The sequence below is a fragment of the Nicotiana tomentosiformis genome, chromosome 1, assembly GCF_000390325.3.
Source record: "Nicotiana tomentosiformis chromosome 1, ASM39032v3, whole genome shotgun sequence".
Taxonomy (NCBI): domain Eukaryota; kingdom Viridiplantae; phylum Streptophyta; class Magnoliopsida; order Solanales; family Solanaceae; genus Nicotiana; species Nicotiana tomentosiformis.
Window position 1 is genome coordinate 97,123,983 of NC_090812.1, and position 13,498 is coordinate 97,137,480.

Consider the following 13,498-nt stretch of genomic DNA (forward strand, 5'->3'; position numbering starts at 1 on the left):
AAAAAGTCACTTATTATCGACCGATTCCACAATATCCTTTGCACGAAAAAAAACACTCAATTAGCAAATAATCTTCACTTCTACCAAAAGTACTAGGATGACTGCAAGTGAGCTAAATTTCATTTTTTTTCTTCTTTTTGCTGTTGACATGTAATCTAAAGGTATCGATTGGGAAACAGAATAAAGTGATGTAACATGCTGACATTACAGGTTTACAACCATCTCACGTTGCAAATCCCCTCTTGAAAATATCCTACTCTATCCTAAACACTAACAAACATCTCTTGTCAAAAGAATTAAATGGTCAGCCGTTTGAGAGGTTATCTTCTTCTATCACCCCACCTCCTATTTCCACCATCGTCAGGACCACGGTAACCGGAATGATAACTGGGATTTCGCGATGTAGACAAATCCGATCTGTAGTTTTCTCTCATATTCATCCTATGTTCTGAGTGATTCCATCTTCCTACTTGTTCTTGACGCCTAACAGGACTATTATCAGGACTCCAAGACTCAAATCCAGCCTCCTCCACATAATTTCCTCTCCATGCAGCATGTTGTAGTCCAGGTTCTACATGCCCGGCAAGATGTGCATTATAATGGTTCGGGATCGAATTTTCTTGATAACCCCGATTTAGAGCAGAACCCGACATAGTTCCCCACATATGTTCAGGTGTGTAGCCAGGTTGTGGCTGGGTTTGTAGTTGTGGCCTTGGTGGTGTATGTGATACTGCCATTTGAGGCATATGTAGGCTTACAGTTCTTTGTTGTACATTAGCTATAGGCATTGGCGAGGATCTAATATTACCAGATGTTTCACCCTGGATTCTTGTGGTTGCTGCAGTGGCACTGTGTAGATTGTATTCCGTCAATCCAAAGGGAGAGTAATTATTTCTATTTACGGCTGGTTCTGAGGTAGATAATTGTGAATGCATAGGATTTGCTAGGGCAGTCTGGTTTAGACTAGGATTTAATGGAGACGGTCGATGATCCTTTTCAAAAGATCCTGCAGCTGCTTGAAGCAGTGATAGTTGTTGGGCCAATTGTGGGGCTATCGGCAATTGCTGTGATGCTAACATTGTGGTGGATGTACTCTGCGGATATATTGAGCTGCTAGCTTGAAGCTTTTCTTGTGAACGGACCAAACCTGCAAGTCGGGTTGCACCATTTGCTTCTGGAACCGCCATTAAACTTCTCTGCGAGAAAGGATTTTTAGCAAAGTTCTGCATTGATCCACTCTGCACGAAAAAAAGAAAAAAAAAATTTAGAGCTGTTTCAGAGAAGTACCAAGATGGCAATAAGAGGGTATAGGACAACAATTAATTGGTGATATTAAGGCCTCCATTAATTTTTGTAGTATCATGATAAACAGAACATACTTTTTTTTTTGGTCCGATCAAAGAAAAAGCAACTTCGGATTTATCACCGTGATCTGCAGGGCTTTATTTGAATTCATAATTGTTTTATTGATTTATTTTATTTCGCATAACATCGTGTAGTTGAAAACCGACCAGTAAACCTCAAATGGGTTGGATAAAGTGAAGCAGAAAAGAAGATGAAGAAGAAACTCTTGCCGTTATGCATGTCAGCAAGTAAAAATAGAATAGAGAGAGAGAGAAGAGGAGGCAATGCAAGAAAAGAAGGCCCGCCCAAGTTCCATAAAACGTAAAAGTGGTACAAAATGTGACTAAATAACGCACCGTTCCAGGATCACTGGAAGGAGTAGGGGATGGAAGAGAAACTTCAACTTTCTTCTCAGCAATTCTGCCTAAATCTGTTACACTGTTCAGTGAATTCATCCCATTTGCTTTGATCATATCAAGCAGCTTCACAGTTTCCTCACTGGACAAGTTTCCAGCTTGGCCAGATGTCAAGGCATAAACCAACTCGGGATTTTTTAGCAGTACGGCAAGCAACTCTACATCTGGTTCTGCTGTAGTTGCAATGCCATTTGACGTACTGGCTGATGCAGCTTCAGTTTCTTCGTCCTCCGGCCGCAAAACAACTGTTTCAGCACCTTCAGTGTCTGGTAATTGCTCAATCGGAATTTCTGTGGTTAATGTGTCATCAGGGTCCATTTCACGGTCCCAAGGTTCCTTGGGGTTCAACGGAATTTCTTGGACTGTCCTGTAAATGGTTTCCCTCTCTCGACGGATTCTTTTATTCTGAATGTCAACTTCTTTGCTCTCACCCCCAGCACAAACCTTCCATGCATCACTCATCGTCACCTCTGCATCAAACAAAAAAGGTTGGAAAAGGCTAATTGAAGAATAAGGACGGCCATTAATTTCTGAGAAATCCTAGTTTTGTGTTGGTACATTATCTCCCAAACAAGATACTAGCAGCTGTTGACGAGGGGCCAGAATTACACTGAATGCCAATGTCCTTATTAATGTTGAATAATTGGGCCCAACGGCACATGGTGAAGTGGTAAAGACCTTGAGCCAAATAAATAAAAGAGTCACTACTTTCCACCCCTACCTCGTGTCCGCAAAAAAAAGGACAAAATATAAATCATATTACAATCCAACATTAAAATGAAAGCCATGTCCGCACCACTAATTAACATTTGAAACACTTAATTACTTTCCCTGTCCACAAATTTGGAGCTCAAGTAAAAACAACAAGTTATATAGCTGCAATCAACCAACTTATTTAAGTTTGTTAAGCTTCAAATTTAGATTTGGCTTCTTGGAATCACATGCGGTAGTAAGTACGTAAAAAACTTGCTGAATGTTGGCATTCCTACTTATATATGCAAAAGATGGATTGCATTTGACCTTCCGAAATGTGCATCTACAAGCAGCACTGGATGGTGCTTTCGTTAATGAGTTTATCTAACACCTTTTATTATGCTAAGATGTGCTATGCTTTTTGGGGTAAGGGGTGATCAGTTAATCTTGCATCAGAGTATCATCAAAGACGGTCCAAGATTTCTCTTCCTTTTCTCTGTGTGTGTGTGTGTTTTGGGGTGGGGTGGGGGGGGGAGGGGGGTTACGGAGGATAAGGAACTGACAGTCCAAATATTATGTCTTATCAATTTATGCACTCTGTTTAGCCATAAGAAAGATCTTATATCTGCGGCAACCCTTGTTTCCCTCTTGTTTAGTCCCAAAAACTGCCGCCCCAGGGAGAGAAACGGATGGGGTTAGTCATTCTCTGCAGTTCAACAAATCCCACATATCCTGCTATCGAATTTTCTTTTTGTATAGAGTGTAGCCTCTAATATCTTTTGCTATCAAACCAACCAATAGAAAGTATTAAAAGGATAAAATAAAACGTCAAGCTTCTCAATGAATTACATATAGAATTTTCATCATCCCAAAATCTTCACTCGCTAATTGATATTGGAAAGGGGGGGGGGGGGGGGCAGTAGCTGATGAAAGTGAACAGTCAGTAGACAACATCTAGCCAGCTATTGGAAGAGCAGACAACTATTGTTCACGCCTTTAAAAAAAGTCATTTCAAAGGTGCACCTTTTACAGACAATCCATGAAAAATATATTTTGCGGAAAATGTTTTACAACTGGTCATCATTTTCTCGATCATTTCCAAGGTTTTATGCAAAATAAAAATGGCATATGGTAATCATGCAATGTGCAGGATAAGATGAGAGAATAGTTCGTTGATAATATTTTTGATAATTAGATATTAAAATAATGTTGAACTGTTGATTGAAGCGATAAGGAGTAAGAGTTAGAATATTTGTAAAGAAAAATGACTCCATCTTGCATAAGCTTTTGTCCAAAGGTACTTAAACACTAGAAAACGTTTTTCTTGATTAAACAGTTTCGCGAAAATATTTTCCATCATGCCAAACACCGCATTTTTGTCAGAAAATAAATACAAAACCGTACACTTGAAAAAATAGGAACACACATTTGGCTTCATCAATGTTTCATGTCAAACTAAGTTCAGCATTTGACCAAAACTAAAATTCTGATAGATAAAACACCCTGTGCTAATAAGAATTTTGCAGAACCATGGCTAGTTATGATATGGGCTGATAATAATGTGTAGATCTAATTAGACGCGAGTAATAATTTTAACTGGGAAAGGGTATCAGTGTTGTCAAAGGCGAAAAGCACTAAAGAGCGCTCTAAGTCAATTGAGGCTTTAAGCGCAAAGCATAACTTAAGTGTGGGCTTTCGTTAAAAAAGGCGCAATGCAAGAAAAAAATAAAAATATATATGCAATTCAAGAAAAAAGTAATAAATTCATTCATATTGTTTTCCTTAACAACTAATGCACTTATTTGCAATTATATTTGTAGTCTAGTATTGCTCCATTCAAGATACAACTTATGGGCAATAAGGGGCACGTCTTGGTGCCTTGCCTGCACTGAAACACAGCTCAAGTGAGGCGAAGTGCTCTCCCTGAGCTTTTCTGAGCTTCAAGGCTTAAGTGAGCCTTTGATGTGGAAAATGATTTGCTTTTATTTTTTTGGTCTAGAGCATTTTCCACAACTTTAAAACAACCAAAAACAGGAAAAAACATAATGTACTCTGTACCTAGTGATCGAGCCTTTTGTAAAAAGTTTATGCCAATGAAAGGTCAAAGTATAAAAGACTAGGTGATACAGCATACTCCTACCTTAAATATAGTGTTCTTGCCTCTCAATCTGATAATTTATGAAATCACACTATATGCAGTTATAAGTAAATATCATGTTAAAAATAGATTGATACCCTCCCAAGACGGGTCTCCCACAAAGTTCCATTAACTTTTACTCCACTGCTTCTTTCTTTGATTATTCTTCTCTGCTTAATTTTAAGCATAATTAGGAACATATTCCTCCGGATCGGGCAAAAAGAAATTACCCTTAACCGCAAGTAGGATTTCCTTAACAATGCAACGCACGCTTATCAATCAACTGCTCCACAGAAAACCCATAATTTCCAAGAGATTTTTGAAATACAACACAAAAACCAAATGGAAAAAACTGCTTAGTAAGATTAAAATCTAAACCACACATAAGATGCCCAATTGCTAGTTTAACCATGGAAAAACAATTGTTTGCTTCAGAAATGCTTCTATAATTTAGTTTTACCAAGAAGCACTCATATTTCCATGCTAATGGTTACTATAGTAACGGATCTATGGATCACAAGAGACACCAGAGCATCTTTAGGTCAACTACCGTGAAAAATACAATTAGAGACCAAAGCCAACTTTTTGTTTTTCTTTTTCTTTCTCCTTTTTTGTAAGTTAGATACCGATGCTAACTTTCCTAGTTAGAGACCAAGGCTGAGTTGCTAACTACTACTATGGAGACATGTCGCAATCGCATCTTGCGTATTTGTAGCAGGTGCTATCTTTGCGGAAACGAAACAGAAAGTGTGAATCATCTTTTTGTTCACTGTGATGCAACGAGAAACTTTGGTAAATCTTCCTGAATTTGGTGGGCAGTGGCGGAGCCGCCTTATAGCAAGGGGTGTCAACACCCCTTCGCAACAAAAATACATCGTGTAGGTAGGTTTAAAAAAATTATGTATATATATTATATGTTACCCTTAATAAAAATCTTGGCTCCGCCGTGGATAGTGGAGCTTAGAAGGGTGATGCCTACAACTCAATTGCTACAAAACTGGTCCCTAAGGAAAAGAAATAGAAGACAAAAATTATGGTGGAATACCATATTGGCATGTATTTGGTGGACCCTATGGAAGGAAAGGAATGCCAGATGTTTTGAAGACAAAGCATGCTCGATCCAGCAAATCAAGCCCAAGAGTAGACTTTTGTTTTCTTTGTGGTGTAAAGAGGAATTCGAAAATGATGCAGAATAGATATTTAGCCTATTAGAATCCCTATAAGATTAGAATGAGGTTTTCTTTTGGTTTTTGTTCACTTGTACATATTTCAGCACTTTCTTGTTGCTGCTGACATTATAAAACTTACCATTTCTCAAAAAAAGGGAGAAGAAATTGAGAAACGAGTAATATTAGACAAGATAGGAAATTGGTTATGATCTAATTTCATCGAATTTGGAAGCAAACCTAGAGCCTAAAGAGTATCAAGTGATTATCTAATGTTCCTCTTTTCGGACGATCAAAAACAAAACTAATGTTCCCCCTTTTCTGAAATCTACAGGTTAGCAAGAACAGCCTTTCAGTAAAAACAAAAGCAAATTTACCTGGTGGTTTGCACCAAGGGATCTGCATTCTCCTGCACCTTTTCCATGGAGGTTCTTCTACGTCAAAACTCAACTTGCGATGACTTTCCTGCTGATTGGACCCTTTCAAGGCAACACTATCAAGCTTTTCATGTTCATCATCTTTAGGACAACCTTGCAATTTTGGAGCTCCCTGCAAGATATCATCTTGTGGAGAGGTAACTCCATTTGGAGCTTCAGGTTTCACCAGAGAACTCTCATCATTTTTAGCTTTCCCATATTTACTCTGCATAAATTGAGCACGCATTTTTGCTTTTTGGATATCATCTGCTGAAAGTGGGCGGCCTTGAGTTGCAGTTGCTGGTCTTCCTACTGCTAGGCTCCTTCCCGTCGTTCTTTGGCTTGGTTGTTCCATTAGCTGAACTTTTCTTCGCTCTCGAGTTTCTGAAGTAGCTAAGGCACTCAACGATGTGCAAGTGATAAGAAAACAGAAAAAGAGAGAAAAGAAACATAGCTATTTTCTTATATGGTCAAATCTATTTGATGAATATGTCATATTGAAACTTCTGAATACTCGTTATTTAGAGCATGAAAATAGATGAGAAATCCAAATTTCTGCTGATGACAGTTTACTGTCCATGGAAGGAGGAGCCATCATTCAATCAAGACAAATGAGGACCTTATACTTTCATAAATATTGATAAACTGAATTAAACACAGAGGCATCTAAGGATACTAGACGCTAAAGCTCCTTTATTAAGCCTCTTGTTAGAGTCATCTGAAGATGCTGTAAGCAATTTAACTGGATGTGGAGAATCCAACTTCCTGAAAGAGAGGTGTGTGTTCAGAAATTCATCAACAATTACAAAAAGCAAGGCAGTAAGAACACACAGACCTCGAATTCTCTGAAGGTCCACAGAGGTTTGCATAAGATTCTCCCTAGAAGACCAAAAGGAAGGAAAACAATTACCAATAGAAGACCCAGAATCTTCTTAACCAAATTCATTTAAGTTATCAATGAACTTACGACGTCCTCAGCTTTTGAGTTCCATATTTCGTCGCCCATAACTTCACCAATGCTGCAAAACAACAATAAAAGTGTTGATAACTAAGAAAAGTTAAACAGTTCTTTGAGACAAAACCAAAGCTTACCTCTGCTGCAATAGCAACTCATCCTGCACATCACTAGCAGATTTAATCCCATTACGTTTCTTCATAGCCTGGCTCTTTGCAAACATTTTGCTCCATTTTGCAAGCAAAATTCTTGCCCTGTTTGAGATATCTGATCTTCAAATCAGATGAATGAGATCCAAAACACTGATGGGGCTAAAGGAGGATTCATCACACTCAACCACCCCCTCTTCCCGAAAAAGTATATATATGGTGCAGTACAAATTACAAAAGTCTCATGAAAATACAGTAGAAATTCCACCTAAATATTAGACTAAATTATTATGAGTGGCTGAAACAAATAAAAGGAACTGCAAGCACATCATATCTAGTGTCTTCTTGGTTCTTATCCAACAAATTTTAAACTACTGATGTAGTCCAGAGATATACATATACACCATTCTTCCCTGAGTCTTTCCAAATGTCTCTCGGAATATGATCAGTTAAAGTATCAAATCAGGACCTTTAAATATTTTACACATCAAAACTCCAAAAATCATCCGAGACAATGAGATATATAATTGAGTGTACAGACAGTGCAGTAGTTCCAGAACAATGTCTTCATTTGACAGCAAAAACACAACAAATCATCTGAGATAATCTAATGAAAATGATTACAGTACCAGTACAGTGATTTCCAAGTAATGTCCTAATATCACATGCCTTATAGGAATATTTCTTAAGAGCAGCACTATGTAATGTATGATTCACAGAGTAAATAGCTCAATAGAGATGCTTCAGTGTTGGTATAAAATGCTGTGCCGACTTAATTTGACACTTATTCCCATATATCCAACTTAGTTTCAGATACTTCTGTAATATCTCAATAATGTGAAGTTTCCAGCCAAGCTACCAGATAGGTATAAGCCATGGAGATCAACAGTTTAAATTTTTTAATGTATTTTGTAGCAAAAAGATACCCAAAGATAAAATAAGGCGCATGACAACACACCTGGAGTCCGATAAAATCGCAGTCTATTAACACTCTGCAGTATAGCAGACATATGTACAGGAAATGCTTTGTGTAGAGGAAGATGGCATAGTACCTGATAACACAAGCAACCATTAGAACAACAATTTGTTGCAGAAAAAGTTGATATTATGGGCCAATTATCTAAAATTAAGGGATGAATATAGACCTTAAGGATGATATGAAGAACACTGGTTTGTTCTTCGACAGCTGCTTGACTCAACCATGTAGCCAAAATCATTACACCGCCTTTAGCTAAAAACCTACAAATATGTTATTAAGAAAACCAATTATATTGGGAAAGGAGTAAACTAGTACTTATATAACTAAAATTCAACGACCATAATTCTCAAGTACCAAAATAGCACGGAAGGGTTTTGTACTTCCAAGATCCAGTCCATCAACTTAACCTGCCCAGAGAAGGTTTCTTCTTTTCTCATTAAAGTAAGGATATTATCAAGAAAATGTTTATCTGTCTCCTCTATGCCAGTTAGGACCTCATCCTGTGTAGAACAAGATGGCCCCACGTCTGTACAGGTTGGAGCCACGCTGTCTAGAGGAACTGGCTCTGTGTGTGAACTAGGATCAGAACTCAATGGGATCGGACAAGGCCCTTCAATAAATGCATTTGATATGCTAGCCTTCTCTCTAGACAACCTCAGGAACTTTCTAACTCTTGTACGCTGAGCTGTAAAGAAGTCACGCACCTGCAAATGCAGACATGGTATTCAAACAAGCTGTGTAAGTTGTCAGAAGATGAAATTAAAGAATGCACAGATCTTATATCATCGTTTAACTAAAATTGCACCAAGGAAAGCCACTGAATGACTATGCAGAGTGGATTAAGGAATCCGTCCATACACATATCGCCAAAAAGGCAAAGAAGAAAAGGGGAACATATATCTAAGGAGCTATACTTTACATAATAAGATGCATAATTCCATAACAAGCTGTTCTCATTTCTCAAAAGCAATAGTGTGCCTAATATCCAAAATAGAAAAACTGAAACAAGAAAGATGGTGCAACTAATATACCAACATGTGCTCGTTTCGAAGTTTTAAAGGGTGATTCCAAGGAAAAAGATAATCTTTTGAACAATCATGACTCATGAGCATAGGAGTAAAACACACCATTGCATGAAACAAAGGTAAGATACTAAAATTTACAAGTCAAACCACTGTTCTTATTGATCTACGATCCAAACCCAATTTAAGCCAAGGAATCCAATCAAATATGAAATAGTCAAACATTCAGAAATATAGAGAAGTTTAAACAAGATTACAGCCAGGTGGAATGGGGAATGGATTACTCAAACTGAAAAAGAACACACCTGTGTGACTGTGACACCAAAAAGAGCACTAATTTCACGGGTTTCCTTCTTGTTGATTGCGTCTTTGATAGAGAAAACAGACTGCATATACTTTATTGCCTTGGGGTTTAGAAGATCTCGTGGCCTTTTGCCTGCAACAGGAGATGTTAAACTATCAGAATACAAATGGAATCAGAGTAGCTCGTACAAAAGTTTAAGAAGTCAAGATCATCATTTATGATAATAATCAAAAAGACATATTACATGCAATTTGGATCAAAAGATCACCTTGTAAGAGAAAACTATGACAGTAGCAACTGAGTTCACTTAGATCATTAAGCTAGTTCCCATTAAACATCAAGACAAGTAATTCTGGTAGATGACGCAATGATGTACGTGGCAACAAAAAGAAAGTAAACTACTATTAAAGCAAATAAAATAAAATAGAACCTTCAAACGTAAACAAACATAGTTATGTAGTATAATCAATATGCAAAAGATAATATAGAGTAACCAATCAACATGTCACTGTGACCTACTGTTTTTTCATTCTCAAAGGATCCAAGTCTATCAAATTTAAAACTTGACCACAAAAGCATCATCATTTAATTTCGGCCATGGGGGCTTACCAATTTTTATTGAAAGAGCTCCAGCAGCCTGCACAGTGGAAGAAAAAATGAATGAGCAATCAGTCAGAGGAAAATTTTGCACTTTGAGTGTCAAAAGTTGACAACAATGTCTAAGTACTGATTGAAACAATTAATATAGCAACAGTTAGATTTAATTATAATAGAGAATGACATTCGCCCATTAGTGACAGAAATTATAAGTTTTCTCCTTAGCAAAAACATTACGCAATTCAAGGTAACTAAACACAGGAATATTATTTTACTGAGGAAAACATTTTCTGTGAAACAAATTTCTAAAACGCAAAATACACCTGAGATCTTAAATTTTCTGAACGCAAATGTAATACAACAGGTAGCTAGTGTTTTTCTATCCTTCTGGATAAACAGAAGCTAAAAGACATGCTAGTCCTCAACTCAAAAAAGAAAAAGATTGGATAAAGATTGCTAGTCTCAAACTATTTTTAATCCTTCAATTGTACAACCACAAAAAGAATGTTGCTTATGACCAACACAAAAGCATTACCATTTTTGTACAGTAAAGGCGAATCTAAATTAACTAATTGAGATACAACTTAATGAACTGTCAACTTAACCAATGCCAGTTCCTACATTACCATAAACAGAAATAAGTAATAAAATAATTTTGTAAAAACAATAAAGATAAGAAGACTAACCATCTCTTGAGAGAGGGGATTGACGCCAGTGAGGTTGCATTGACGTAAAACGATGTTTTCGAGCTGATCAATCTGGTTACGGAGAAGTTCCTTCTGCGAGTCGAACAAGGTCATGAATGACGCCGTCGGACTGGACAACAAGGCTAGTTGTAATTGATTTTCCATTGTAGATTCCGCCAATCGAAACTTCTAACCTCGAAGCAATAGATCGTATGAATTCACGCATCAGAATCAGCCAATTGAAGAAGAGGACTAGGGCTAAATTCAATCAGGATAAGTTCTAGGGTTTCCACAGCAGCTAATGTAAAGGGGAAAGATGTTTGGACAATACTGAAGAAGAATGAAAGAGGAACGCTGTGGTTTGTCCCCCACCTGTTTGAAGAAAGGCAAGAGAGGACGCCGAAGGATAAAATAAGCGACGGGCAAAATTTGAGAATTGAGAGATGATGGACGGAGTGAACTGAAGTAGAAACCCCAGGGGCTCCTAAAGGCTTGCCGAGTTTGGTAGCAGATGTCCAACTTTTGGGGGCTTGTTTTTTCTCCCTCTAGTTCACCTTCTTCTTCTTTTTTTTTTTTTAACTTGTTTATACTCAATAATGTTATTTTTTAAATAAACAAATGGGCATAATCACAAAAGATTATTAGCCCGTTTGGCCAAGCTGTAAAAATCAATTTATTTTGAGAAGTATTTTTTCTCAAAAGTACTTTTGGTGAAAAGCAGTTTAGGTTTGGCGAATTAATTTAAAAAATACTTTTGGGCAGCAATTAGTGTTTGGCCAAGCTTTAAAAAAATACTTCAAAGTGTATTTTTCTCAAAAGTGCTTTTCAAAAAAGTATTTTTGGAGATAATCTATTTTTTTCTATTTCTCCATAATTGATTCTCCTTCTACTTCTCCTCAAAAGTACTTTTTTTCCTTTCAAAAACTTGGCCAAACACCTTAATTTTACAACAAAAAAACATTTTTGTCTCAAAAGAAGCTTGGCCAAACAGGGTATATGTTTGGTTCAGTTTTATTGTTCATTTAATAATTTTATATTATGTTCTTAAAGACGTTTGTGGTATCATTGGTTCAGATGCTATGCAGATATTATAATGTTAAAATTGTTATGGGCTAAACAATAATAAATGAATTCTTATTTGATGAATAATTGTGTATTGATTGTTATGCAATGAATAAAAATATAGTATATAATAATTGCCTACCTTAAGAGCATTTTGTCTTTAAATATTTGTATTTCTGTATTGTTAATACACACATATTCTTACATTTTTTTTTGTAATAACTCTATATTAAAGCACACTAAGAATCATGACAAGGGTGAGTTTTTGGCCAATATTGTCACTTATCTTTGAGGGTAGGTCTATTTTGGTACCTCAAATGTAGCCTTGAGCATATTTAATCCCTTAAGCATATTTAATCCCTTAAGTATGCTAAAGTGGAGCAACTTTAATCTCATTGACATAATGTATTCAAAAACTAACAGTGTTACGCAACTCTGATTTATGAAATAAATCTTCTGCACTGAAGCAAAATATTTCCTCTCCTTTTATTGGATAACGCAAATTATCACTTTAATTTCTCATTTTTAGATAATGTCTTCTAAAATTTTGACCTTGAAAATATCCCCTTCTGTGCCAGTTTTCAATGAGAAAATGACATTGTATAGCCGTTGTAAAAATAATAGCCGAAAAATATATATTTTTTGTATATATATATATATATATATATATATATATATATATATATATATATATATATATATATATATATATTAATATACAAAAATTATACAAATTTTATATACTTTTTTCGCTACCAGATGTAAATAGTTTATGGCACGAGCTAAAAGTGATAATACAACCTGGTTATTCATGTGCTTCAATAATATGCCTAGAAGTGATTCTGGCAGCTCTATTCTTTTTCAAATTTTAACTTTTCTTTTTGAAAAAATCAATCAAAATTTTTAAATGTATATATATACAAATTTTATACATTTTTCGGCTATTATTTTTTGCAGCGGCTATACAATATCATTTTTCCATTGAAAACTTGCACATAAGGGAATATTTTCAAGATCAAAATTTTAGAAGACATTATCTAAAAATAAGGAATTAAAGTGATAATTTGTGTTATCCAATAAAAGGAGAGGAAACGTTTTTGCTTCAGAGTAGAAGATTTGGTTTATGAATCAGAGTTGGGTAACACCACTAGTTTTTGAATATATTATGTCAGTGAGACTAAAGGTGCTCCACTTTAGCATACTTAAGGGAATAAATATGCTCAGGGTTATATTTGAGGGATCAAAATATACCTACCCTCAAAGATAAGGGACAATATTGGTCAAAAACTCTTACAAGGGTCATAACAAACCGGGACTACTCTAGAACATAGATTTCCTAACTTGTCCTTTTCAAAAGAAAGCGGAGCAAAATACAACTTAGGGACTTCCAAAAAAACTGCTTCCATTCTTTCTCTAAACACATGCGTCACAAGTGGTTTTCCGGCTCTAGATAACATCCATTTGTAATTATTTATCAAGTTTCTACGAAGATAAGATTTGTATATCACCGGTGTAGTGGTGGTAAAATGGTTAAAAGAAAATAATTATCCATTCATATAATCCATTAAAATG

At 36.1% G+C, this 13,498-nt stretch overlaps 1 protein-coding gene across 1 annotated transcript; it reads right to left on the reverse strand.

Moving 5' to 3' along the window:
• Positions 1-108: 108 nt before the first annotated feature.
• Positions 109-11,388, reverse strand: LOC104099395 (homeobox protein LUMINIDEPENDENS). Its single transcript, XM_009606369.4, has 13 exons — positions 10,865-11,388; positions 10,191-10,218; positions 9,583-9,713; positions 8,610-8,959; positions 8,422-8,515; positions 8,235-8,328; positions 7,265-7,394; positions 7,140-7,191; positions 7,008-7,051; positions 6,849-6,937; positions 6,134-6,556; positions 1,701-2,230; positions 109-1,238 (listed from the first exon to the last, which is right to left on the reverse strand). The coding sequence occupies exons 1-13, from the start codon at positions 11,027-11,029 to the stop codon at positions 321-323; spliced, it is 3,048 nt and encodes a 1,015-aa protein (XP_009604664.1). The 5' UTR covers positions 11,030-11,388; the 3' UTR covers positions 109-320.
• Between the last annotated feature and the right edge of the window lie 2,110 nt (positions 11,389-13,498).

Excerpts from the sequence above, each read along its gene's own strand:
- LOC104099395 (XM_009606369.4), bottom strand. The coding sequence starts at position 11,029 with ATGGAAAATCAATTACAACTAGCCTTGTTGTCCAGTCCGACGGCGTCA. Across the intron at positions 8,329-8,421 it reads TTCTTCATATCATCCTTAAG|GTACTATGCCATCTTCCTCT; the intron begins GTCTATATTCAT and ends TTGTGTTATCAG. Across the intron at positions 1,239-1,700 it reads CTTCCAGTGATCCTGGAACG|AGTGGATCAATGCAGAACTT; the intron begins GTGCGTTATTTA and ends TTTTTCGTGCAG.